The sequence below is a fragment of the Cydia splendana genome, chromosome 6 (genome assembly GCF_910591565.1).
Source record: "Cydia splendana chromosome 6, ilCydSple1.2, whole genome shotgun sequence".
Taxonomy (NCBI): Eukaryota; Metazoa; Arthropoda; class Insecta; order Lepidoptera; family Tortricidae; genus Cydia; species Cydia splendana.
The window spans coordinates 24,341,944-24,368,171 of record NC_085965.1 but is presented as its reverse complement, the minus strand read 5'-3'; the positions used below and the strand labels follow the sequence as shown (position 1 = coordinate 24,368,171).

Here is a 26,228-nt window from a genome sequence, read left to right as displayed (position 1 = left end):
AAGAATTAGTTTTAAAACTTCGTGTAATTTAAAACCAGATAGAGATTAATGTTACACAATAAAGAAAAATAATAGAGAACCCATAAACCTGTCGGTAATTAATTATAAGTTAACCAGAGCATAAATGAGTAGGTACTTTCCGGTGTAAAGTTAATTTACTGTCGTTAAAATAAACATTTACCAAAATAAATTGAAAATTTGCTACCTATTTCAAATAGATAGATATTATCTAACTATAGATTTGTCGTAATAAACACTACTGTTTAATTAAAGAAATTCAATAGTACCTACGTACGTAGCTATCGTAAAAATTGACAGTGGGCGCGCGGTAACGTGCGTGCGTGAGCGCGTGTGGCAACCATCTGGCTTGCTTTTCTACCGTGAACGGGAACAGATTCGTAGCTATAAATCCGAGCTCGCGCGGAGAGTTCCATAGGCCTGCTATGGGGCTAGGTAAATGTTTGTTTGTTATGTTTATGTTTTTGATATTTTATAGGTATATATAATATCGCGAATAAGCCCAAATATTTTTTTCTATATTAGGCTAGACGTACATTTCGCCTTATTACAAAGGAATAAGTTGCAAAAGTGTAAACATATCTTTGACGTCGACTGCACTCCACATTAGTAACCGTACCACGAGTCACTGACAGTATCAACACCGACATATACAGTATACGCTAACTTCTACGTCATTTGCTTTCTATACATTCTGCTCGCACTAATATGCCAGTATTACGATCGAGATGCATAGAAAGTAAGTTACGTTCACGCTAGCGTTTATGTCAGTGCCAAACTGGTGGTAGCTGTATAGAGCTATAACTCCTTTTACAATTTTTATAATAATCAAGTTACCCTTTTGGGTTACCTTTAATGAACATATTGACTTCAAATTCTGGAGCGTAGGCGGCTAAAGGTTGAATTAGTAATTTTATAAACCATTTTGTTATTTTAACAACTTGACATTGGACATTAGAAATATGGCAGAGACAGCGTATGGACGTTTTGTTCGAGCAAACGGGTTAACACGTAGAAACAAAACTAATGGAGACATAAATTATAAAAATAAATACTTGAAGGTTACGAATATATATAACGGCCGCCATGAGGTATGTATTTTTAAGTACTTATCTAAGAAGTTTTTCTACTATTTTCTCGCGCGGACTTGATGGTCTTTATAACCGTTCATTCAAGTCTCTTTAAGAGCCCATCAACGTGCATTGAATACACTAACTAGTTTTTATGTTGCCGGTTTCGTCGATCTAGGAACTCAAAACAAAAACGGCGGTTTTAACTTTGGACGCATAGATTGACGAATCCAGCAACATAAAAACTAGTTTGATGTATTCAAAAGGTACTTAAATACACAATACAGTACGTAGCGGCCCCCTTTTTTCAATATCTTTCGTTAAATTTAAAAAATCACGATTATTTAGCTGTGGCGCTAGAGTGCACGTTGATGGGCTCTTGTTGGGCATAACTTAAAAATATTTTTTAAACTAGTGGCTCTATGAGCTGTATACCTTACAAGTATAACTTAAAACTGAATAAATATTATGGCTCCGTCATTTTGAAAAATAACAAAAAACTGAATCGACAAAAAATCTATTTAATCATCGAACCTGTTCACAAATTTTCACTAGAATCGGTTGAGGATTGCGACCTGTAGAGGAGAACATCCGGACATACGAAAGCATTTTCGCCCAAGCTAAAACGGAGATCTTCGCTAACGCTCCGGCAAGGGTCAATAAATATATTAATACCATATTTTTATCACTTAGATGTAACATTTCTTAATAATTTACTCTGAACTTCCAAAAAAACATCTACAAACATTAACGTGACAGCCTACTCCTTATAAAAATGAATTGTTATATTATAAGGACTTTTGATAGGGACCATCATTCAACGTGAAAGGCAAAGTGAAAGGTACCTAGAATAGAAAGGTAAGGTCAATCCGAACCGCCCTTCGAAAGAGGTTGCGATTGATTTAACTTAGTTTGATACAAAAAAACTTCTTCCATGTCAAATATGAGTGATGAAAGTCATCTTTAAAAGTCACTTGAGCGCTGTCTAGTGTCTAACAATATATTAGTTCTATGCTGTCTAATACGAAAGATAAAGGAAGAGGTAATCTTTTAATACAAATATTATTTAACGTTATTTATATTCCTTCGTAACATGTATGTAGGAATACTAGGAATGCAGTGCACATGTATCATACTCGCATAGTAAACATTGTTTTCTAAAACCTAAATCGATTGAATGAAGTGAAATATAAAATCTTTATTTCAGGCAACTTTTGGCCCATCAATACCTACTATAATACTAGCATACATGTTATAGAACTAACCATGAACTAACTACAAAACACGTCGTGGCTGCGACCCCGCAGTATCAGGGAGCCTGCCGCGGCGCGCCACCGCCGGAATTTGACACCCTTCGGCCAAAACTCCTCCTTGATGAAGGCTGCTAGACGTTCAGTCCGAACGCTCACCACAAGATACCTAATTAATATTTACATTCCGTCGAAATTCTTCATACCTTCTTCCACCTTTCGTCGGTTTTTAATTAGAATCTTGCAAATTTCTAGAAGATGTTACTTTCATCACGCCTCAGCGATTCCTAGACTCAATGTTTACTTTGAATTTAAGGTTCTTGCATCCGAACCTGAAGACACTTCGGAAGGACGACGACGCACTCGAATCAGGAAGAGAAGACCGGCGATAGCGTTATCGCCGTTCAGAAGTCCAAGGAAGAAGGCGCGTTCTGCTTCAGAGATGACTTGGACAGTCGAGGATGTTGGGTTTGATTCAACGTCTTCGTTAGAACAAGCTTCTGAGTTGCCGGAGCAGATTGAGGCCGTTCCAGATCAAGGAACGTTTAACGAGGTATTGCAGTATATAAATTCATCATCATCATCACCATGATCAATTTATTTATCACTTGTCTGTGTATGTTAAGGATCCTGTCCGAATTTTTATTCATCTTTTCATATAGTTGCGTGGCAATTAAGATAAAATCGAGCTGATCTGATGATGGACACAATGTGGCCGTAGGAACTCTGCGATAAACAACGAAACCTCAATAATGACATTATTGACTGTTAACTTATTTAATTAAAAATGAACGTTCTAAAAATTATCCGTAGATGCAGCTCGCTCCGCCTATACCTCCCCTCGACTGGACCTCATTCGACACAGAGCCGCCGTTTGAGCGCTGCTCACTGTTCACTCTGGTGCTCGTACACTTCGGCTTCTACCTGTACCTGGTTCTCTGCTACTTCAACCGATTTCTTTTTCCGCACACGGTCACCAGAGAGAGGAATAGAGAGGTATTTATGCTATAAAGAAAATCGCAATACGGGTCATGTTTAAATATTGGTCACACCGCTACTCAAACTACGTTGGCTCAGTACCCTGTGGCACAACGACGCCATACTTGTTACTTGTGGTTGGACATGATGTTTTTTTTTTGTTTTCGATGGTAACTTTTTATGGCGTTGACAAATTTATAAGGCATAGTCCAGAACAAATTCCCAAGGTCCTTAGGGCCGATGCAGACGAACTGCAACCCGACTGACACATCTGTTTACTTTTTGCCAATTGGGTAGGACAATGATTGAGCAGGAACATTGTATTAACGCATACATGATTATGAATCTTCGGGTCAGTCAATGGGCCTTCCGCGTCAGAAGCATGAGCAGTGTTATGACTTTTCCAAGCCACGGCTTAGCTATGCCGAACAACAACACTCTTAATTGACCACCAGTGGGCCTTATGTCTTTAATAATGAAACTTAAAAATTGTCAGTTTACATTGTGAATAATGGTATGTGCAGTGATATTCTCTCCATAGGGCTACGCGCCGCTGTACAGCCCATTCGAGCAAGTCTTCTCTCAGTACGTGTACCGTCGTGGCCGCATCTGCTACAACCGGCCCGTGTGCTCCGCGCCGCACTCTGACATCACGCTCATGGAGCGCACTAGTGACGACTACAACTGGACTTTCAGGTAATCCACTGAATGAAACTACAAATCACTAAAGTAAATTTGTGAGGAGCAATATTTTTGCGCATTAACTCATGTGAGAATACGTATTTTGAATCGCTCGCACGACATTTAACACTAGCGATGCCATCCACCATTTCCTATCCGTTTAATTTCTAATCTCTCCGCATGCAACGCGTCGCACGACGAGCGATATTACTCGGTGGGCTGTCAACAGTCTTGTTGACTCAAAACCAAACTTTTCTGTCCATTTTTAATGTTTTAAAATTGACATCTGCCTTTCACGAAGAGTTTGGTGCCAAGTAAAGTTTTATTATTTTAGATTTACCGGTCGCGAGCTGAAGTGCGTGAACCTGGGCTCGTACAACTACTTGGGCTACCGTGGCGGGAAAGCCGAGGTTGAGGCCGCCACGCGGCGCTACGGCCTCGCGTTGAGCTCGCCACGTGCTGAGCTGGGTTCGTGCCCGCTGCATGCTCAACTTGAAATCGAGCTCGCGGACTTTCTTGGTGTTGAGGTCAGCATTATGAATGCTATCCAATGCTTATAATTCGCTGTGATTTCCTATTGTGCAGGCGATAGCAAGTAGCGTTCTCAGGAGATAGTTTAAAATTATGTTGATATCAGTGTGCTCACCATATCTCGCTTTCGTCTCGCCAGGGTTGGCACCCTGTGTGTGATTGGGGAAGTAAAATTTATTATGTGCAATTATGATATTTTAGTATGAACTACTAGGATAATGGAGGGTCAATTTTAAAATAGGCATTTTTTGCTGTCCCAAGGCTAAAACTCGAAGTCTATAGGACTAAAAGACTGGGTATGTATATATTTTCATTCAATGTATTATAAGCTTTAAAAATCATGCACAACTGTACCTAAAATATTATTTGTTTCTGACAAAATCGCATTTGAAGTTCCAAAAACGGCGAAATATGCCGCTTTTTCGCGTGTCCCAGTGGCGGCATAGCGCAATAAAAAAAATCATAACTTTGGATGTAGGCGACGTATTATGAATAACTTTGTATTTTTATAAAGAGCATTTTCTAGAGAATTGATTTAATCATATTGATAAATTAATGCGTTATTTAATAAAACAAGGGATGCCTTTTTATCGCTGTCCCGCGCGGCACCTGTTTTGTTATGACTTAAATATACCCCCTATAATCTTCTTTGTCTATTGAATAACTGTTAGATTAAATTTACGACGCAATAGTGCGGTTAGTTGGGCATCGATTGACATCGAGTGTGGACGCGGAAACAGTTTAATTTATTTAAAAACAGGTAAGAATTTCTTTCGATATATTTTGGTACGACTACAATGAAATTTGTATGGACGCTTAATACGTTGGTACATAGTTGAAATAAAAATGTTTATTTTATAATAATAGTTGCAAATATAGTGTTAAAATATATAGTACAATAAATAAGTGAATCGGTTGTATTGTGTAGAAAATATCGCTAAAAAATATTATTGGCGACATTTATACGGCTATTTTGACCGCACAAATGTCGATTGTGGCAAACAAATGTCGACATAGTGCCATACAAATGTCGAAAAGGTGCCATACAAATGTCGCTAGGGTCTTATAAATGCCACAAAAATAATAAATAGTAACATAAAAAAATAGATACTGCCATATAATGTAAAAAAAATGCCATATACATGTCAAAAGCGCCTTACAAATGGCTAAATAGTGCCATACAAAAGTCGATCTTTAAACGTCCATATCTAACTATAAAAAGTACAGAGGTGCCTCATACAGTATATTTTTTGTTGTTAAGAACCCTTCCTAAAACGATGATTATAAATCAGATTTATCAAAAATAAAAAATTGCCATGCAACTGTCGAAAAAACACCCTCTTCAAAAATTGACCCTGGACTAGATATAGTTATACATCTGGGTTTTAGTGATCCATGTCAAAAAGTCAATAAAGCGCGTATCAATTCGTTCATCAGTACAAACTATTCCCCGATTCTGGCCCCACCTCTCAGTGGTCACCGATCCTCCTTTAGGTACTTACGAAATACGCTAATTAAACAATACACCTTGCTCACCACGGTAACAATAGGCTTATCGACCCTTTTCTATTGTTCGATCTCGACTCGGGCGCGTTATTGTGTTACCGAGCACACTACCTGGACCCTTCACCCACCGACGTCTTCATTCATGCCTTCTTTATGTGTGTATTATACTGTAGGTGTTTGTGATAGGTATTAGCGATAGGTATTTGCAATAGGTATTAGCGATAGGTACTTATTTGCGATGCATAGGTACTCTAACTCTAATAACCCGTATCGATTTCGATTTATAAGGTATACAGTTATAACCTAACCTAACCTAATTAGAATTTACACAAGTAATCCTTCGGTAGCCTAAACTAACCTAAACCTTCTTTTACCGTTCGTTCAAGTTATGTTTTAACCTAAATACCTAAACATACCTATCCAAATTAAAACATCCTACATATCGTATACATACTTACTTTATTTAGTTTTACCTATTTCTAACATATTATTTTTGTCTGCGATAAATGCAATTCAACCTAATGTAGCCTTTTTAATTAATTATAACATATCCACATAAACTTAGTATGTATATCTCATTATGTAATACTATAAAGCTTGTTTTCACATACATTTTTATCTTTTTTGTAACTCGATAGAAAGTAAACTCGTAGTTACTTGTTTCTTTGTATTAATTAAAATAACGAGACGTGTGAGGCATTTCTTGTGCACCTGTATTCATTGTTATAACAGCTTAATTGCTTTATTGATAGATGTCTATTATGTTTTATGCTGACAATGGATTTATTGTTTCCTATACCTAATTTTTATAATTTGGGTTTGAGTAAAGAGAGCTCTGTATTAGATGAACTTGTTGAGACATGTTACTTTGTATGATTTTAAAAAATAACGTGACCTGTCAACTGGTTTCAACATGATTTCCTCTAATACGTCGGCATTTTTTGTGCGCTTGTATTCATTGTTAAACAGCTCAATTGCTTTATTGGTAGACATCTATTATATTTTATACTGACAATGGATTTATTGTTTCCTATTATGCTTTTGAATTTGGGTTTTATTAAAGAGAGCGCCTGTATCAGATGAACTTGTTGAGACATGAGTTGAACGGTATCGTATCCTGCTCACTATCACAGTATAAAAGTCGAAGAGAAATGGGTTTGAGTAAGTATTATTGTCGTGACAGTCCTCTGTATCAGAGCTCCTTGTATCTACTGCAGTATATAGAAATATAGTGTTAATTCAACAGTGAGGTGTTTAAGTGTTTATAGAAAGACCCAACAATGGATGTAAGTATGTCTTTTATTACCGTAACTTACTTTGTTTTGTTTTCACTTGTGTTCTTTGTGTTTTAATTATCAAGATTGTAGACAGTGTGTAAATTATTGTTTTATATTGTTTCAGTTCACTGAAAATACTTTCAAGAACTATTACTACCCGGATGATAATAAAGACGAACCAAGCGACGAAGAGGGTACGCTTGGTTTCAAAGTTAAACAAGCCATCGCAAAGAAACGTTCAGGAAACAATATCGATAGCTTCTTTGAACGACCTAAAAAGCAGTCCAAAGTTGTGAAACGGTCTTCGAATGTGAGCAAAAGTTCACCAGACGGTGTTGCAAGCTTATCATCCGGACAAGACGACGGGGCGTATGCATCACATTTGATTAAAATCGAGATATATGATATGCAAAACATTAAAAACGTCCCACCAATGGAACACTGGAAGCATGCGGACTTCAGATTGAAATATTTTGCGTTGGAAGACGATTTGGAGCTACAAAATACGCGAAATATTATTTATAACATCACGAAGCAATTAGCTAGCAAGGACAGTTGTGTGAAATATTTTATAGATAATAAGAAACAGTAATAGTTATAATTATTAATGATAATAGTAGCTTAATGATTGTGTTAAGGTATTTCTCATTTTTTACCTCTCCTTAAGTACATTTTCCCGGTAAGAGATTCTTTTGTATTGTCTCGTATTACAAGAAACAAAACGTGTTAAGAAATATTTTGTAAATAATAAGCTTATTTTATAAATGATTCCAGAAAGTAATTAAAATTGTCCGTAGGTTACAAAAGGTTATTGTATTAAATGAACAAATAAAATTTCAAAACATTTAACTCACGTTAAGATAAGGGGTATTTCTTTTCTTATCTAAACAATAACGTGTTAGTAGAAAAATTAAATAACATTTAAACTTAACTTAAGAATGGCATTGATGTTTTTAATATGAAAGGCAAAAAAGGATGTTATCTTACCTGATAACAAGTTAAGTAATTTTTTTCATTGTAAGAGATTATTTCTATTGTATGGTATTAGTGGTATTACAGCACGTTTTAATTTAATACTTCTCATTTGTAAAGGTTACAGCCCCCACTTTTAGAACTCTTATACCTGTAGTCAACTATTTAAATGAAAGAAAGCACTGTATGTTACCTCATTTCATAATGGACTCTTTGAGTTGTGATGTCTACGATCCTGAACTCATCAGACTCTGTGAAGAAGTAGAAGAAAATGAAGATCTATGCGAGGCTGCCCGACTTGTGAGCCAACTTCATCGAGAGGCGTAAGTAATATTTTTGTATAAATATTCCTGTTCATGCATGTTTATAACACTTGACAGTACCTGTTTAACTAAAGGATGGGTTCTTAACAGGTTATGACTTGAACTTATTGTTAGTATAAACGTTAGGTGGGAGAGGACTACTTATATAAGGGTGGGTATCTCGAGTTCAGATCATTCAGTGGTTTGGTACCGTGCTTGGGCTGTGATATCCTTTTCCATCATGGTGTTTACTTACTATCACATTGGTCTTACTTTACCTCGTGATAAGATTGAGGAATTAAGTAAAGAATTTATTTTAGCATATTTTCATAGAAATATAAGAATTTGGTACATATCAAATAAATTACCTTACACGTTAGTGCAAGATTCTGATATTATACCATACTATACACCATGTGATGGGCATATCAAAAATTCCAAGGGGAATAGTCAGTCATCAGATGTAATTGATGGAGTTTTGATGATGCAGGCCTATTGTCAACAGTGTCGAAAAGACTTAAGTTAGTATATACAACCAACCATTTAAGTAATTACTTTTATTTTATTTGACATTAAGATATTTATGTTTATTTTGTATTGTTTTAGATCTTCTCAAATAGGACGGGGAGTAAAGAGGACAGCTGCAGTTTTGGAGACTGAAGACGTCTTGGTGAAGAAAAACCGCCCAACAGCTGCTGAACCTGTGGCATCAACATCATCCGATCCAGTCCCCGATGTCATTGTGAGTACAAATAATAATCAGGAAATTGAATGTTCTGTGTGTAATAAGTTTGTCTCTAAAAGATATTTTAAAAATCATTTAAATAGTAATCTTCATAAAAATAATGTTTTAAGGGCTGACATTGAATGGGTTAACGTTCAGTTAATTGAAAATGCTTTTAAGAATAGGGTGGCCACTTACAGAATACTATTAAATGAAAATGTTCACCAACCATTTACTCCCGAATCAATTTTACAAGGAAATAAAGATAAAATCTTTGCATTATTAGATCGTTCCCTCTCTGATCATAATGCTTTAAAAGTAAACTTTATTTTAAATGCGGATTTTACTCAAGAGAGCAAACAAGTAAATAATACATTTGATTTCCAATTATGTAACAATGTAGTTGATGCTAGTAGCGACAAAGATGATATTTTCGAGTCAGTAGTTAAAGATATATTAACAAAATTATCTAACTTTGATAGAAAAGACAGTGGATGGAGTTTAGTAAAATTTAACTATCTAGATGTCAATGTAAATAAATTTAATCCGTTGCGTGGTTGTTCTTATATCGAATTACCGCGTGATATTCAGAACAGAAAAGCAGTCATTAATGTAAAAAATAGTGATCATGAATGTTTTAGGTGGGCTGTATTGTCAGGCTTATATCCACCTACAAGTCATCGTTCAAACACTACAAAATCGTATATAGCGCATAAAAATAAATTAAATTTTAGAAATTTAACTTTTCCACTCAAATTTGGAGATATTCAGAAATTTGAAAAAATGAATGATATAAGTATAAACGTTTTTGGTCTTGAATACAATTCGAAAAGTAAAAAACATGATATAGTAGGTCCATTACACTTAACAAAGTGCAGAAAAGCTACCCACTTAAACTTATTGTACATAACCAAAGACAGTGAGGGGCATTATTGCTATATCAAAAATTTATCTAGGTTAGTATCTAAACAATTATCAAATACACAGCATGCTGCACATATCTGTGATGGTTGTTTGTCGAACTTTACAACTCGCGACAATTTAATTAACCATCAAAGAAACGATTGTTTCCATGTTTGTACACATTTACCTTCAGAACATAATACAAAAAGAAAACTTGGTTCAATGAAATCGTCTCCTCCAATCAAGTTACCTTTGATAATTATGAACGTAAATTAAGGGTACCTTTTGTTGTTTATGCCGATTTCGAAGCCTTTCTAAACCCGATTCAAACACCTCCGATTGATCCTACTACATCCTCGACAACAAATGTACAAAAACATGAGGTATATAGTTTTGGATACTACATTAAGTGTTCATATAATGATAAATTGTCAGTGTACAGAACATATAAAGGCAAAAATTGCACCCAGGAATTTATGAAGTATATGGAAAAAGACTTAAAAGCCATTTGTAGGAGGAATACTTTTGTAAAAACTCCATTGCCTTTATCTAGTGCAAATAATGTGCACATTGCTCAAAGTAGTATATGTTATATTTGTGATAGAAATTTAAACGAAGATTCCGTCATTTCCTATAATGACCATACTGGACTTTATGAAGGAGTAGCACATAAATTTTGTTCTGAAAAATACAGGGCTCCTAATTTTGTACCTGTATTTTTCCATAATTTGAGCAACTATGATAGTCATTTTATAGTGCATGGGCTTGGTTTGGTGGAAGGCGACATTGAACTGATTCCAGAGAATAAAGAAAAATATATTTCATTTTCAAAGAGCTTGCAAATAAATAATCGCACAATCAAATTGAGATTTCTAGATTCACTTAAATTTATGTCCAGTAGTCTTGAGAAATTGGCAGAAAACTTGTTGCCTGAACAATTTCAAGAATTAAAATTAAATTTTCCACGTGAGGAAGATGTTAAACGCTTATTACGAAAGGGTGTCTATCCCTATGAACACATGACATCATACGAATCCTTAAAATTAACAGCTCTTCCCACTAAAGATGAATTCTTTAGTTCTTTGTCTGATAGTCACATCTCAGAAGAGGATTATAATCATGCAAAAGATGTTTGGTCTCATTTTCATAAAAATATGGGAGATTATTCCGATTTATATTTAAAAACTGATGTTCTGTTACTAACTGATATATTTGAAAATTTTAGAAACCTTTGTCTTCAGACGTATGGATTAGACCCCGCTCATTATTATACTGCTCCAGGATTAAGTTGGGATGCAATGTTAAGAACCACAAAAATAAAACTAGAACTCCTAACTGATATTGATAAAATAGCTTTTATAGCTAAAAATATTCGAGGTGGCATATCACAATGCAGTAATAGATACGCGAAGGCTAACAATATTTTTTTGCCGGATTATGATCAAAATATCCCATCGTCATTTCTTATGTACTTTGATGCAAATAACCTTTACGGGTGGGCTATGTCTCAATGTCTTCCTACCGGTAAATTTGAATGGGTAAATACAGACACTGACTTTAATATATCTGATGATGCTGATCATGGTTTCATTTTAGAAGTTGATCTCGAATACCCCAACGAGTTGCATGACTCTCATTCAGATTTGCCATTCTGTCCTGAAAACGTTTGTTTGGGTAATTCCAAAGAAAAAAAAAATCCTAATTTAAATAGAAAAACGAATTATGTCATTCATTATAGAAATTTAAAACAGTGTTTGAGGAATGGTTTGAAATTGAGTAAAATCCACCGCATTCTTAAATTTCAGCAGTCTATGTGGTTAAAAAGTTACATAGATTTGAACACCCACATGCGATCGCAGGCATCATCCGATTTTGAAAAAGATTTCTTTAAACTAATGAATAATTCAGTGTTCGGTAAGACCATGGAAAATGTCGCGAAACGCGTAAATGTTAAATTATTAAATAACTGGGAAAATCGAGGAAAATCGCAGGGGGTTCAATCTTTGATAGCGAAACCTGAGTTCCATAGTTTATCCATATTCTCTGAGAATTTAGTAGCAGTACAATTGAATAAAACTAAAATATTTTGTAACAAACCGATTTATTTGGGATTTTGCGTATTAGATATATCGAAAACTTTAATATATGACTTTCACTATAACTACATGAAAACCAAATATCCAGACAATCTTAAGCTTCTTTATACAGATACAGACAGTTTAGTATATCAAATATTCACGGAAAATTATTACGCAGATATAAAATCAGATCTAAATTTATATTTTGATACATCTGGCTATCCTCCTAACAATAAATATGATTTGCCATTGATAAATAAAAAGCGATTAGGATTTTTCAAAGATGAAAATAATGGTAGAATTTTCAAAGAGTTCGTAGGTCTGCGGTCTAAAATGTATGCCTTAGATGTAGAAAAATATGATGAGAATGATAAGGAAACTGAAAAATACGGTGTTTTATCAAAAGCCAAAGGGGTCAATAAAAGTGTTACAAAAAAATTAACTCTTGACAATTACAAAACGTGTTTATTTAAAAAAAATGTGCAACGCGCTCAAATGCTAAGATTTAAATCTATAAAACATATAATATTCACTCAAAAAATAAATAAAATATCGTTATCGCATGATGATACAAAACGATACTTATTAGAAAACTCTTCTGATACTCTTGCGTGGGGTCATTATAAAATACAACAATAATTGAAAACTTTCAATATTATCACACAGAACATTCGAATTCTTAATTATTGTTTGTACATTGTATATTTTTATGATATTACTTGTAAACATGTAAAAAAAAACTAATGAATTTTATTTTATTGTATATTTTAAGGTATTTTTGTAAATATGAAAAAAAATAGTGAAATTAATTTTATTTTATTGTATATTTTTAGGTATTTTTGTAAATATGAAATGAAATTATTTTTTTAATTATAATTAGTGTTAGGTATGTAAATATTGTAAAATAAAACGAATAAGTATATTATTGTGATAAATTTTAACTGGTGGTAAAGTTGATGAGTTTCTTGCGGCGCTTCTTCTCATCAATGAAAATAATTTCCGAAGCGCTAGCAGTGTAAAAAAAGCAATTAAAAAGTATGAACATGAAAATACAATCTCGTTTTTTTTTTAAGTTCCTTTTATCTACTATAAGTATCTCAGTTGTTTAAATAGTAATCATCTTTCTGAATATTACCATTTAAAGTCCATCCGTTAACATATCAACACTCATCCACACACACACACACACACACACACACACATACACATAGATTACGATATTTAATAATGATTCACTTTTATCATCCTTTCACCACCATTGTCGCAGGTCCTAGTGGGTGTGGTAAAACTCAATTTGTTACAAACTTTTTGAATAACTCCAAAGAGATATACTCCAGTAAAGATACGGTTACGTTAAACATTAATTAGTAATAGGCAATTTTTTTTTTTATTCCTGTTCTTTAGATCATTTTAAGATACTTTATTTTCGAATCCAACAAACTTTCTGTCCGGAAGTAGGTAAAAAAAAATAGTTAAAAAAAAGAGCCGTTCTTGTTTGTTAAAAATAGTAATAGTATTTTTAGTTCGTAAACGTGACGAAAATAATATTTATAATGAGTCGACAATGGAATCAGTCAAAATATTAACACGGAAAATAACTAATTCAATAAATGGCGGGGCCTCACGGATATACGTCGTAACTTGATATAAAAAAAAAGTAATAATTAGGTCTTTGATTGAATTACCATAAAACTACCTCATTAAGCTATTTATCCGAGAATCCGACATCAATATGATTTGTAACACTTGTATATATATTTAAGCCTTAAACATGCTAGAAAAAATGGTTATAGATATAATTTCTTGCAGACTTTGTTCTGATAACGTTCAAAGTGATATTCAATACATAATCACACAAAAATATGGTCAATGTAATAAATATGTGCATTTTATCAAATTCGCTAAATGAAACTACCAAATTTGAACTCTTTGCGCTAATGCTAAGGATTACATTTCCTTGCGGCGCGCGGGGACAGTTTCAATGCGGGCGGTGGCGGGAGTTCGTGCCAAGGACGCGTGGATAGTATGTAGGTAAGTATGTACTTACCTACAAGTTGCTACAAGTGACAGGCCAATTCGAACGTACGCGGGCGTCTCGCTCACACCAAATATTTGTGCGGCCAAGTCTGAGCAAAATGAACGCGCGCGTGAATGATAGCTGATTAAAAATAACTGATATCATATCCAATATTATTGGTTGATGTTCAAATTATATTCGTAATTATATACGTCAATTATGACCCACTACAAAAATAAAAATTGCGCATGACTATCTATCGTTCTTATTTAATTTCAGAATGGCATAGTGTGGAGTGGCATTATAAAAGGAATACTTATTATCGTAGTCATTTGACAGTTTTGGTGACACTTTCACATTCTGTCACAGCGAAGTGTGTAGGCCCACTCTTTAATTTGATATTAACGTCTATCCAACAACTTTGTCAGTAGAAAAAGGCGCGAAATTCAAATTTTCTATGACACAATAACCCTTCGCGCCTAAGCGTCTGTAGACTTTTTTTTTCAACAAACGTATTATATTGACTATTTCGTGCTCTTTCAATTCATAGTTTACGTTCCATAATAAGTATAACATAGTAAGTTCCATAATAAGTATAACATAGTATAATAAGAGTCGACGTGAAATATATGTTTACACTTTTGCACCTTACTCCTTTGCAATAAGGCGAAAAGTACGGCTTTAAAATGACAGCGTTTTACACAAAAATAAAACGCTAATTAAATAACTTACCATATTCGGAACCTAAGAATAAATAATATTGAGAGTGGCAACACTGTCGTAGGGGGCTATTCATAAATTTAAGTCATTTCAAATTTGGGGGGGGGGGGGGGGGGTCTGGACATCGGATGATGGTAGCATGACGCAGGTGGAAACGGTGTCATTCGAAGCATGATTATTTGATGATTTTATGGGGGGGGGGGGGGGGGGCGACAAAAATCGTCAAAAATAGATGACGTCATGTATGGACAGCCCCTAGGTCGTATTGTCTTTTTCTAGCATATACCTCCCTCTCTACCCCACACTCCTACCACACAGGCAGGTTGCTTTGTCAGTTATACAAGACAAATTTTCAAGTCATTGTCTCAATATTATACATATTTGCACCATGCAGGATTAAAAATTTAGGTTCCGAATAGAGATGCACCGGATATTCGGTTACTATCCGGTATCCTATCTCGCCCTTATTTTAATATCCGGACGGATACCGGATACTAAAATAAGGGTACTAAATAACTATGCTTGATATCGGAATATAATCGTACTCGATTATTATTTTAAAACAATTTAAACGTTCCATTCACTAGCTCGCGCACTAATTTCGTACCTAGTGATAGACCTATATACCGCGCGAAAGTTCATTACGAAACAGGCCAAAACTTCCACAATGCGCACCTGAAAAACCTGAATATTTCCGCCGGCCGAATATTCGGCGGCTGAATACTGAATATTCGGCCTATGGTCAGGCCGTACCTCCCGTATCCTGTATGCGGCCAAACAACTATCCGTTGCATCTGTAGTTCCGAATATGATAAGTTATTTAATTAGCGTTTTATTTTTGTGTAAATGTTGTCATTAAACAGCTGTACCGATATTCGGAACCTAAGAATAATATTGAAACATGTTTGTTATCGCCTGGTGGTGGGAAGACGCCAAACCAATGTGATTATACATATCCTATGATATACTTATTATGTGTATGTAATATAATTATATTATGAGTGTTTAATTAATAATGTAGTACGTACACCCTTTATTGTAACACCTGTGAGGAGAGAGATATTTAGTAAAGTATACAATTTGATAGGTACATTTTGTAAAATTAACATTTATTGTATTTATTTATTAATTCAAATAACAAATTGCACCTTACAGCTAATGCCAAAGCAGCACAATTTGGAACATATTAACAACATAAAGCATTTTTAACATTATTTATAACAATACAATATACAGCTAAGACACATGTATTCATTATGGTATGCTACTCTTAGGCATCTCTCTTTCTAATATCCTCTTGCACTTTCACATCACTATTCCGGATCGTTTTTATTTGCTAGATAATTTAACGGACAACTATAGTACATTGTAGGAGAGGACGGAAAACCGCTAAAAGATGGACGAGTGAGTTTGAGGGCCGACACGTTGGTGGAGGCCCTCGAATAATACGACTCCATCTTTAGCGTTTCCGGCCGAGGCATTACAGAGTGCTTTTCACGACTACTGCGAGGAAATAAGGAAATATTTGGATAACTATAAGTACTAGCCCGCGATTTCTCTGGTAGCAAATTACTAGCCACTGCCTGTGCTGTCTCTTGAATTTCGGTAGGCGTCAGCGTAAGAATATCATTTTCTTCACTAGAAGAACTCATTTTTATAGCGAGCGTAGATACGTGTTTCTTATATTTTATAGTACTATCCAATTCAGTGAGAATTTTCCGATCCCGCCTTTTTTCTTTTTTATCACATTTAAGAGGCGTTTTTATGTTGTTTGCTTCAAACGGACACTAAACTTAGAAGCGTTTTTGCTAAAAAAACCACAAACAGCTACAAAAGTAAAAAACGCCTTAAGCGTGAATCGAATGAACTGACTGAATGAATGAATAGTTTGACATTTCGTTTTTTTTTAAACAAGAAATTGGTCCTATAAATAACCTAAATTTATTTTTGAAGGAAAAAGTTGCGCCAAAAAACACCTTTTATTGATTTTTATGTTTTAAATTATACTCATTGCTGTAGCGAACTGTCACCAATGACAGATGATGATAATAATGAAACATTGTACACTCGCGTGCAAAAGTATTGCATCACTTTGCATTTTTTCGTCCGCATCCAATATATTTGTAAACTGGTTAATTTCTCTAAATTATTTTAATGTAATCATGTTCGTTGAAGTTTTAGCTTTACGAAAAGTAAAAAAACATGGAAATCGGCCCAGTATTTTTCAAATTATCGGCATTTTCCCGATTTGTGAGCGGTTTCACGTTATCACGCGCACGAGTTGCGTTACCCTTGACCCTTATAAAACGGGGGTAGAGAAGGGGTTGTTATCAGTCACTTATCAGAAGTCGATCGTTACATATCTCCGCGTATTTTCCCGTGAAAAAGACCTGGAAAAATGGAAACCACTGAAGCTGAAGTCCGCCAAATCATCCAGCCCCTGCAAGCGGGGCGTAGCCAACGTTCAGTAGCTGCCGAGCTGAATTTAAGCCAATCTGCAGTTTGCAGAGTTTACCAGAGGTTCCAGGGGACTGGATCCTTTACTTCAAGACCAAGAAGCGGCCGCAGAGAGTGTACATCAGAGAGGGACGACCGCTTCTTTGTCACAACATCTCTCCGAGATCGACACCAGACCAACATTGCCATCCAGCAGCGTCTGCGTGAGGTACGAGGAGTGGCTGCCAGTGAGTAGACAATAAGAAGAAGACTTAAGAAAGCGAACTTGACACCCAGGAGGCCCGCAGCGGTGCCCAGATTGCTGGCGCGACACCGTACAGCCTAAAGAGAGTTTACTGAAAATCACAAGGACTGGACCATTGAGCAATGAACCCCAGTTCTCTTCTTGAAAGAGTGCAGAATGTGTTTGAATGGATGTGACCGAAAAGGAAGAGTCTACAGAAGGCCAGAAGAACAGTTCGCTCAATGTTTCTTCTCCGAAAGGGTCGCCTATGGCGGTGGATCCGTAATGTTCTGGGGCGGCATTCGTGCCTGGCGGGGGCCGTGACAGTGGATTGACCGCTGCCAAGTACATCACTGATATCCTGGAGGAACATGTTGTTCCTTATGCCGGTATTTTTGATGAGGGGTTCATCCTAATGCAGGATAATGTCCCGTGTCATACCGCTAGGGCCACCGCAGCCTACCTTCTCGAAGTGGGCATCGACACAATGGACTGGCCAGCGATGAGCCCGGACCTTAACCCCATTGAACACGTGTGGGACTACCTAAAAAGGAGGGTTCGAAAGCGGAATCCTGCCCTGGTCAATGTTGAGGAGTTGAAGGGAGCCTTGCTGGAGGAGTGGGACGCTATTCCTCATGATCACATTAGAAAATTAATTACGTCTATGAAAAACCACTTGGTTTGTGAAAGGAGGCCTGTAGGTGGCAATACCAAGTATTAATTTAATAATAATAAACGATATTGTATTAAAAAAATGACTTTTATTCTCAAGTTTCCGGATTTATTTTTGGAGCATTATGCGACTACTTTCAGTTTTATGATTTTTTATAGTCTTCAGATTCGAAATTTCATTGAATTTACCGCGCGTATGCGTTACATTATAAGCTTTCAGTTGATACTAAAATTTTCAGAATCGGGTATAGAATTACAAAGATATTGGGTGCGGACGAAAAAATGCAAAGTGATGCAATACTTTTGCACGCGAGTGTAGTAGTGGTGGTTCAAGTGCTACAGCTATTGCCTACTTTCCAGCTTGGTTTTAGACCATCTATTGCCACATTTCCTAACAGTGGCGTGAAAAATTTAATTATTTATTTCACACCAGCTCGGAAAGGCTTACTTTGCACTTCAAAGACTGAGAGCAAAGTTTCATTTTATTCACAAGTGAGGCAAAGGAATCAAATGCAAATTTTGAGTTGTTTTCTTATGTTTGCTGGTAGAATTGACTTTTAAATCTTAAATATTTAATAAAATTCATTTGTATTTGATTTTGTATGATATTTTTACATTTAATATTTGCTTCGGGTTGGTGTGGTGAAACATTTTGTGTTTCACTTGGGGCAAATTTTGTTTAACCCTCGTGCTTTGAAACCCTCGCAACGCTCAAGATTCCATGTTTCGAATGTTTTACTTGCTCAAGTATCAATATTAGCACGAGCGGTTAAACAACAACTTTGCCCCCTTGTAAAATAAATAACTATTTCAATATAGTCAGCTAAACTGAGGTACAAATTCAAAAACTCACCAGCAGTTTAGCTTCACGACCTTCCAGATGGAAAAACAGCATGCCAATGACTTGAAAATTTGCCTTGTATAACTGACAAAGCAACCTGCCTGTGTGGTGGGAGTGTAGGAGCGAGGGACGTATATACCTAAACTATTCTTAGAAAATTTTACTCCCATTAATTACTATGGAGAGCGGACGTTTCAATATTTGGTACCTAAAATATTTAATGCACTTCCAGAAAAACTATTTGCTAAAGAGATAAGCCCACATACCTTTAGAACAAGTGTTAAGAAATATTTAATAGATATTTGCCCACAGGAACAGTAGAGAGGGGTCAACTTATTATGGAAACTTATAAAAGTGGACCCGTCTTTGCTGGCCCTGAAGGCCTATAATAGAATAACTAGATTTAAATTTGCATGCTTAGTTATTAAGTTAAAATAATACAGCATGTTTATAAATATTTAACTGACACAAACATGTATATCAAGAGCTTTACTAACTGCCATCAAACTGTTTTGCAGTTTGGCAGTCCTATTTCAATGTAAAACATTTGTACTGTGTCTTATGAAAATAAATAAATAATAATAATATGCTAGAAAAGGGCAATACGACCTACGATAGTGTTGCCACTCTCAATTAAAAATGCAATGGATAGTTGTTTGGTCGGATACCGGATATTCGGCCCGACCGTCGGCCAAATATTCGGTATCCGACCGCCGAATCTTCGGCCGGCGGAACAATAAAAAAAATAAAAAATCATTTATTTCAGACCTTGGTTCATACACTTACACCAAAAAACTAATTAACTACAAACTAAATTTAACAATACCTACATTTCGGTTTTTAGGTGCGCATTGTGCAGGTTTTAACCTGTTTCGTGGTGAACATTGGCGCGGACTCATTTCTATGTTCGAAATGAGTAGGTACCTACGCGTGCAAGTGAGTGGATGTTTAAATTGTTTTGAAATAATAAACGAGTAATGTACAATATGACCGTGACTGTTTCTTAAATCCAATTTGTTTACTCTGAAATCAAGCAAAGTTACTATCCGGTATCCGGCCGGGTATATTATTCTGAGGTTCCAAATATCGGTACAGTTGTTTAATTGTTGCTTAATTTGGAGATTGACCCCAATTTCATTTCTGATCAAATCGGTCGATTTGATCATCCCGTCTGGACTTCACTTAACAGCCGTAACACATTACCGCGCCGTTCTGGGTCACGGTGCGCCAAACCATAGCCTGATGTCATGTAGGTATGTATAATGTACTTAGTCCAAAATTATGTTATTTACTAATTATGTTATTTATATGCATTAAACGTTAAATCTGAACCAATTCGATTACTATTCTATAGTGAAACACATTCAGCTTGACTAGAAAAAGCGCGGCAAATTTAAAACATGTATAGCGTTAGGTTTCAATAGCGCTCAGAGACCTGACTTTTATCTCGATATCGTAATTTTCTAGCGACAAATCCATTATCTATACAAAACTGTCGCAAAAATGTTATCGCTTGTATATCGTGGTACAGGATAGGGGCTGTCCATAAATTACGTCATCGATTTTTGACGATTTTGGACCCCCCCCCCCTATAATCATCCAAAAATCATGCTTCAAATGACCCCATTTCCTCCTACTTCATGCTACCGTCATCCGATGTCCAGACCCCCCCCCCTAATTTGAAATGACGTAATTTATGAATAGCCCCATAGGATGGAGCCATATACTTTACTACTTGCTTGCAAGTATCGTAATTAAACAGTGCTAAGTAGTTGAATACGCGCAATGTATTTTTATGTCATAAATAATGTATTTATAATAAATAATAATAATAAAGCTTTTTATTTGTCCATGCAAAAAAATAAATAAATAAATAAATAAATAAGTACATTATTACAATATGACATAGATCATTACGTTGCTTTCAATTTAGCTTAATTTTAAATTTATAATTATTGAGTGTATACATTTACTAAATAGTTAATTTGACATATTAATTGGAATGAATTAATTTCACAAAATAATTAAAATTAATTGGAATTAAAATTAAAATTAGAATTTAGATTAAAATTTTTGACATTATTGTTGAATGGACCCCCTTCGGGTAAAAGCCTCCTCCAAGGTATGCCACTTTTTTCTATCTTTGGCTGTGTTAAGCCAACCTCGGCCTGCTATTGCCGTTATTTCGTCTGCCCATCTAGCATGCGGGTGGCCTCTCGCTCTTTTTCCAGGCGGCCCAGACCAGTCCACTGCTCTCCGAGTCCATCGGTTATCCTCGTACCTAGCGACGTGGCCTGCCCACTTCCATTTGTTCTTTAGCGCGAAAGTTAAGGCGTCGGTAACTTTGGTTTTCTTGCGGATGTCAACATTTCGCACCTTATCTTTGAGCCTTAGTCCCATACTGCTTCTTTCCATTCGTCTTTGTGTGGTCTGAATTTTGTTTCTAGTTTTTGTGTCAAACGTCCACGTTTGACATCCATAAGTGAGACATGGAAGTATTGCCGTGTCCATGACTATTTTCTTAGCTGATGGCGGCAGTTGTGACTTGAAAATTTCTTTGTGGGCCCAATATTTCTTCCACGTAATTGCAACCCTCCGCTCTACCTCTTCTAAGTTTCTATCGGTGTTGAATGATAACTGTTTGCCCAAATATATATATTTTTATACGTAATCAAGAGGTGTATTGTTGATTAAAATTGGTGATGTGTGGTGGTTGGTCATTACTTTTGTTTTTTCGAGGTTCATTTCTAAGCCGACTTTTGAACTTGCGTGATCTAATTCATTTATCATTTTGTTTAGTTGTTGTGGGCACTCTGCGAACAGGATGATGTCGTCAGCAAATCTAAGGTGACTCAAAAAGTTCCCATTTATTCTTATGCCACTTCTGGACCATGGTAGGTTACCCATTACTTGTTGTAAGACGGCTATAAATAATTTTGGGGAAACTGGGTCGCCCTGTCTAACTCCTCTCTTAATTTTGATTGCTGTACCGACTCTATCCAGTTTGACTCTACTTGTACTGTTGCTGTAAATATTCTTCAATATATTAATATATTTTTCTTTCATGTTTAGGGATTCCAAAGTTTCCCATATGCTTTTATGTGATATTGAGTCAAAAGCTTTTTTGTAATCTATAAAAGCTATGTATAGGGGCCTCTGGAATTCTAAATATTTTTCTATTACCTGGTCAACGACTTGGAGGTGGTCCGCTGTGCTAAAACCGCTTCTAAATCCGGCCTGCTCGATCGGCTGATGTGCGTCGATGCTTGGTGACATTCTTTCTAGTAGACAGGAAGCAAACAGTTTATAAAGGCAGGACATGAGGCTTATGGGGCGGTAATTTCCTATGTCTGTTGCATCGCCTTTCTTATACAGGGTGAAATTTAAATCACTGGCCATATTCATTCCAGGCACTAGGTTACACTTATGGAATCTATTTAGCGAAAAAAAAGAGTACATTTTTTTTTAATTTTCATTTTTCAATTTTTAAATACTTTCCACGAGTCGTGGTCACCCTATTACCACAAATGTAAACAAACCTAATAGTAGGTTTTAACAACAACATCAGCAAAACCCTTATCTGACCTTCACTAAACCTTATAATCGTTGCAATAGGGTCCACCTAGTTAGTGTTGGCGATGGTAGGCAGGTTTATCAATTTCGAGGGTAGTCTAAACCATTCCGCGCTAGCGGTAAACATAACGGTTAGCATAAATGATTAGTCACTCGTCACTCGCCAACCTTAAAATAATAATCGCGCGCGTACTAAGGTTTAAAAAAATGTTTTCGAACCGGGAATATTAGGAAATGGTACGGTGTTATTTATTAAGTGGTGAGTGTTTACGTGGTGCACAAAGATTATACGAAATGGAATCAGTTCCACGCCTTCGCAGACAAGGATTGAATCCAAGAGTACCATCTCGTGGGACTTTCGTTAATTGCGTCGACTTTTAATCAAATGTAAGTACATAAGATGATTCAATTTTTTAAATACGCCTGAATGCAAAGATTCCTGACCTAGTTTTTACTCATTGTTTTTAAGCCACGGACGTTTTGTTAATAATCATTAGTCAGAAATAATATTTTAGATTAAAAATGGGTTGCCTTTGCATTTTGACGGCTCTAAGCCCGTTAAAGTATGAAGGAAAAATTAGCAACTTATGTAGGTAAGCGTCTTATCTCGCTGCAATAGGGTTCATAATTGGTGACGCGATTGCAAACAGCGGGAGGGGCGGGGAGTCAATGACCTTAACTGATAAGAGAGAAGCGGGTGTAGTGGGTAGTTGTCGGTTCACCATAACGTACGAGGTTTTTAGGACAACTTGATGATGAGTTATTTCGAAAAAAATGTACTGAGCGGTATTAAAAGAAAAAACACGTGATTAATATTTTTTCGAGTTCTTTCGGGTGTTTCAATTTGGCCAGTGAATTAAATTTCACCCTGTATAACAATATTATTTCAGATTCCGTCCATTGGTGCGGCACTTTTTCCTCCTCTAGGATTTTATAGTGATCGGTGTCAGAAGTAGAGTCCTTGCAATTTTAATATATTATAATGTATTTATTTAATGTTAATTTAGTATTAATTATAGTATGTATATTGTTTTATCCACAAATATGAATAATTGTAGTTAATTTACCAATAAAACATAATTTATACGGCCACAAATAAAATATTAAATGCTTCTAAAGTCTGTTTGGTTATTTCTACATGGAAACGAAGTCATTTCAAATTATAAAAACATTAACTGAACACCTTATTGCCGCCTGCAGTCACCGCTCGCCGCTCAGCTATCCGCTGTCGTTAATACCACGGCCTTACGTTTTATGACACTGAGTCGCGTCAGGGGAGCGACACGGTTCGGTGCGCTTGCGTTCAGTCGAGTTTTGGAATATTACCGCAAATTTTTGTTGTTTGTTAATTTGTTGGTTATTGTTGTTTGTTAATTTGTTGGTTGTGGTGTCGACTTTTATTGACCTAGTCGCCAAATGATGTTACTAGTGAAATTTTAACCGACACCACACGGTAAAAATAAGTTTAACAATAATTACTTAATTAAAAATCGAATAAAAACGGTATTTCTAATGCATAACTTATATTTTTTGCTATTCAATTAAAGAGTACTAACAAAATCCTAACTCAATTAATTAGTGCAAATATTTTAAGGTTTGCGATTCCTGCTCGGCCTTGCGTCGCAAGGTGCCCGGTACCACTGTATTGCAGCATTAACTAGAAATACTTACTTTGGGGAACATTAGCAACTGTCGTTTTTGATAATTACATTTTAGTGGTGAGGGGTGGTACTTAAATGACCGCTATTGAAACCTAAAGTTTAAACTTATAGGCGCGAAGATTTGATTTCCCTAAGAAAATTTTAATTTCGCGTCTTTTTCTGCTATCAAATTGGGTGTGTGTCAGTATAATAGCCCTATATAATTGGCCTATTATTGTATTAAATTTAACGCGCACGCAAAGACGGAAAGCCTGCAATTACGTAAAATTTACTAGTGTTGAGTCGCTCACTCGTGAGGCACCTCATTTGTACCACTCATTTTGTTAATTTGTCGCAGTACTTCATACCGCAAAAATGTCTTACTTCACTCCTCTATTCATTTTACTCATTTACTCGCGCGCATCACAAACACCTCTTGCCACACAAATCATTCACACACTTCAAATTTCAAAAAACTCTTATCCTTTCAAATTCACTCGCGAACCTCAAAAACTCATACACTCCTCACAACTTGCAAAAGAGTCCCTGGATGGCACGAGGTGCTCGCCTGCTCGCCGACATTCAAAACTCAAAATGTCTCAAATGAAGAAACGAGTAATGGCCCACACTGTCAACTGCCGAACTACAAACCTTATTGCAACGACAAAAGGTCCACCGAGAAATGCGTTGAGTTTGTACCACTCACTGCCTCTCTGTGACATGAACACCTCAAAAATCCTTTCAAAATGAAACAATGAATTAGAAATACCCAAAGAGGGAGTGAGACAGACACGCGCCGTACTTCAATATCGCCTCGCGTCACCACCGAAAATACGTTAAAAATTAAACACGAAAGACAACAAGCGTAAGCGCTGCAAGTTTCATACATCTTAAGCCTTTTTGATCCTAACTTACTTGTCAAAATGGCGCGAGGAATCAGTCACCAAAAGGAAGTTCGACGTGTTGCTTCTCTGTTGCACTTATAAATTCGTACGTAAGTGTGACAGGGAGGCAACATGACGAACATGGATCGCGGTACGCACTCTGTATACCAGACAGGCATTTACGAAGCTTGCTTAGAAACAGTAATCCTTTAGTGACTAAAATATTATTGAAATAAATTACTGTAGCGTACACAATATATGATCATTTCAATAAGTTTCAAGTTTATTAAATAAAAAGTAAGTATAATTTGCATAGGTAAAATAAACATGTAGATGTAAATTATAACGATTTGAATTTGCAATACTTTTTATTAACATTATTTGTAAACGTTTATGATTTTGACATATTTATATTTATTTTGTTCGTACGTCGTTGTAGCTAATTTTAGTTCTCTAATACCTAATGCCTAGTGATAATTCTTATAATTATACCAAAATAACAAAATATGGACATCGTTTTCGCCATTAAATTTACCCGCGGATCTTCCTTGGTGCCTTTTGCATGAAAAAATGAAATGTAAATGTAGCCGGCGGCGGCCGGCGCGAATGGTGCTTTGTTTAATATCATATTGATGATATTACTGTTAAATTATCTGAGGTGGTAAGTTTGTCACTTCTATATAATAATGACTTGTGAAATTATTGAATTTGTTCTCCTTAGTTTGTTAAAAATGTGGTAGTTTTATGGTTAATAATAGGTACAAGACTTATGAAATATATCACTACATATTATGAAACAAAGTCCCCCGCCGCGTCTGTCTGTATGTGTGTTTGTTTGTATGTTCGCGATAAACTTAAAAACGACTGGACGGATTTTCATGCGGTTTTCACCTATCAATAGAGTGATTCTT

General features: G+C 35.9%; 1 protein-coding gene across 1 annotated transcript in view; it reads left to right on the top strand.

The window, feature by feature from the left end:
- LOC134791580 (serine palmitoyltransferase 3-like) overlaps positions 1 to 26,228 on the top strand; it is a 40,150-nt gene that overhangs the window by 5,781 nt on the left and 8,141 nt on the right. The window contains exons 2-5 of the mRNA XM_063762630.1: positions 2,655 to 2,891; positions 3,152 to 3,334; positions 3,858 to 4,012; positions 4,332 to 4,524. Coding sequence (XP_063618700.1) covers positions 2,655 to 2,891; positions 3,152 to 3,334; positions 3,858 to 4,012; positions 4,332 to 4,524 — 768 coding nt within the window. The remainder of the gene's footprint in view (positions 1 to 2,654; positions 2,892 to 3,151; positions 3,335 to 3,857; positions 4,013 to 4,331; positions 4,525 to 26,228) is intronic.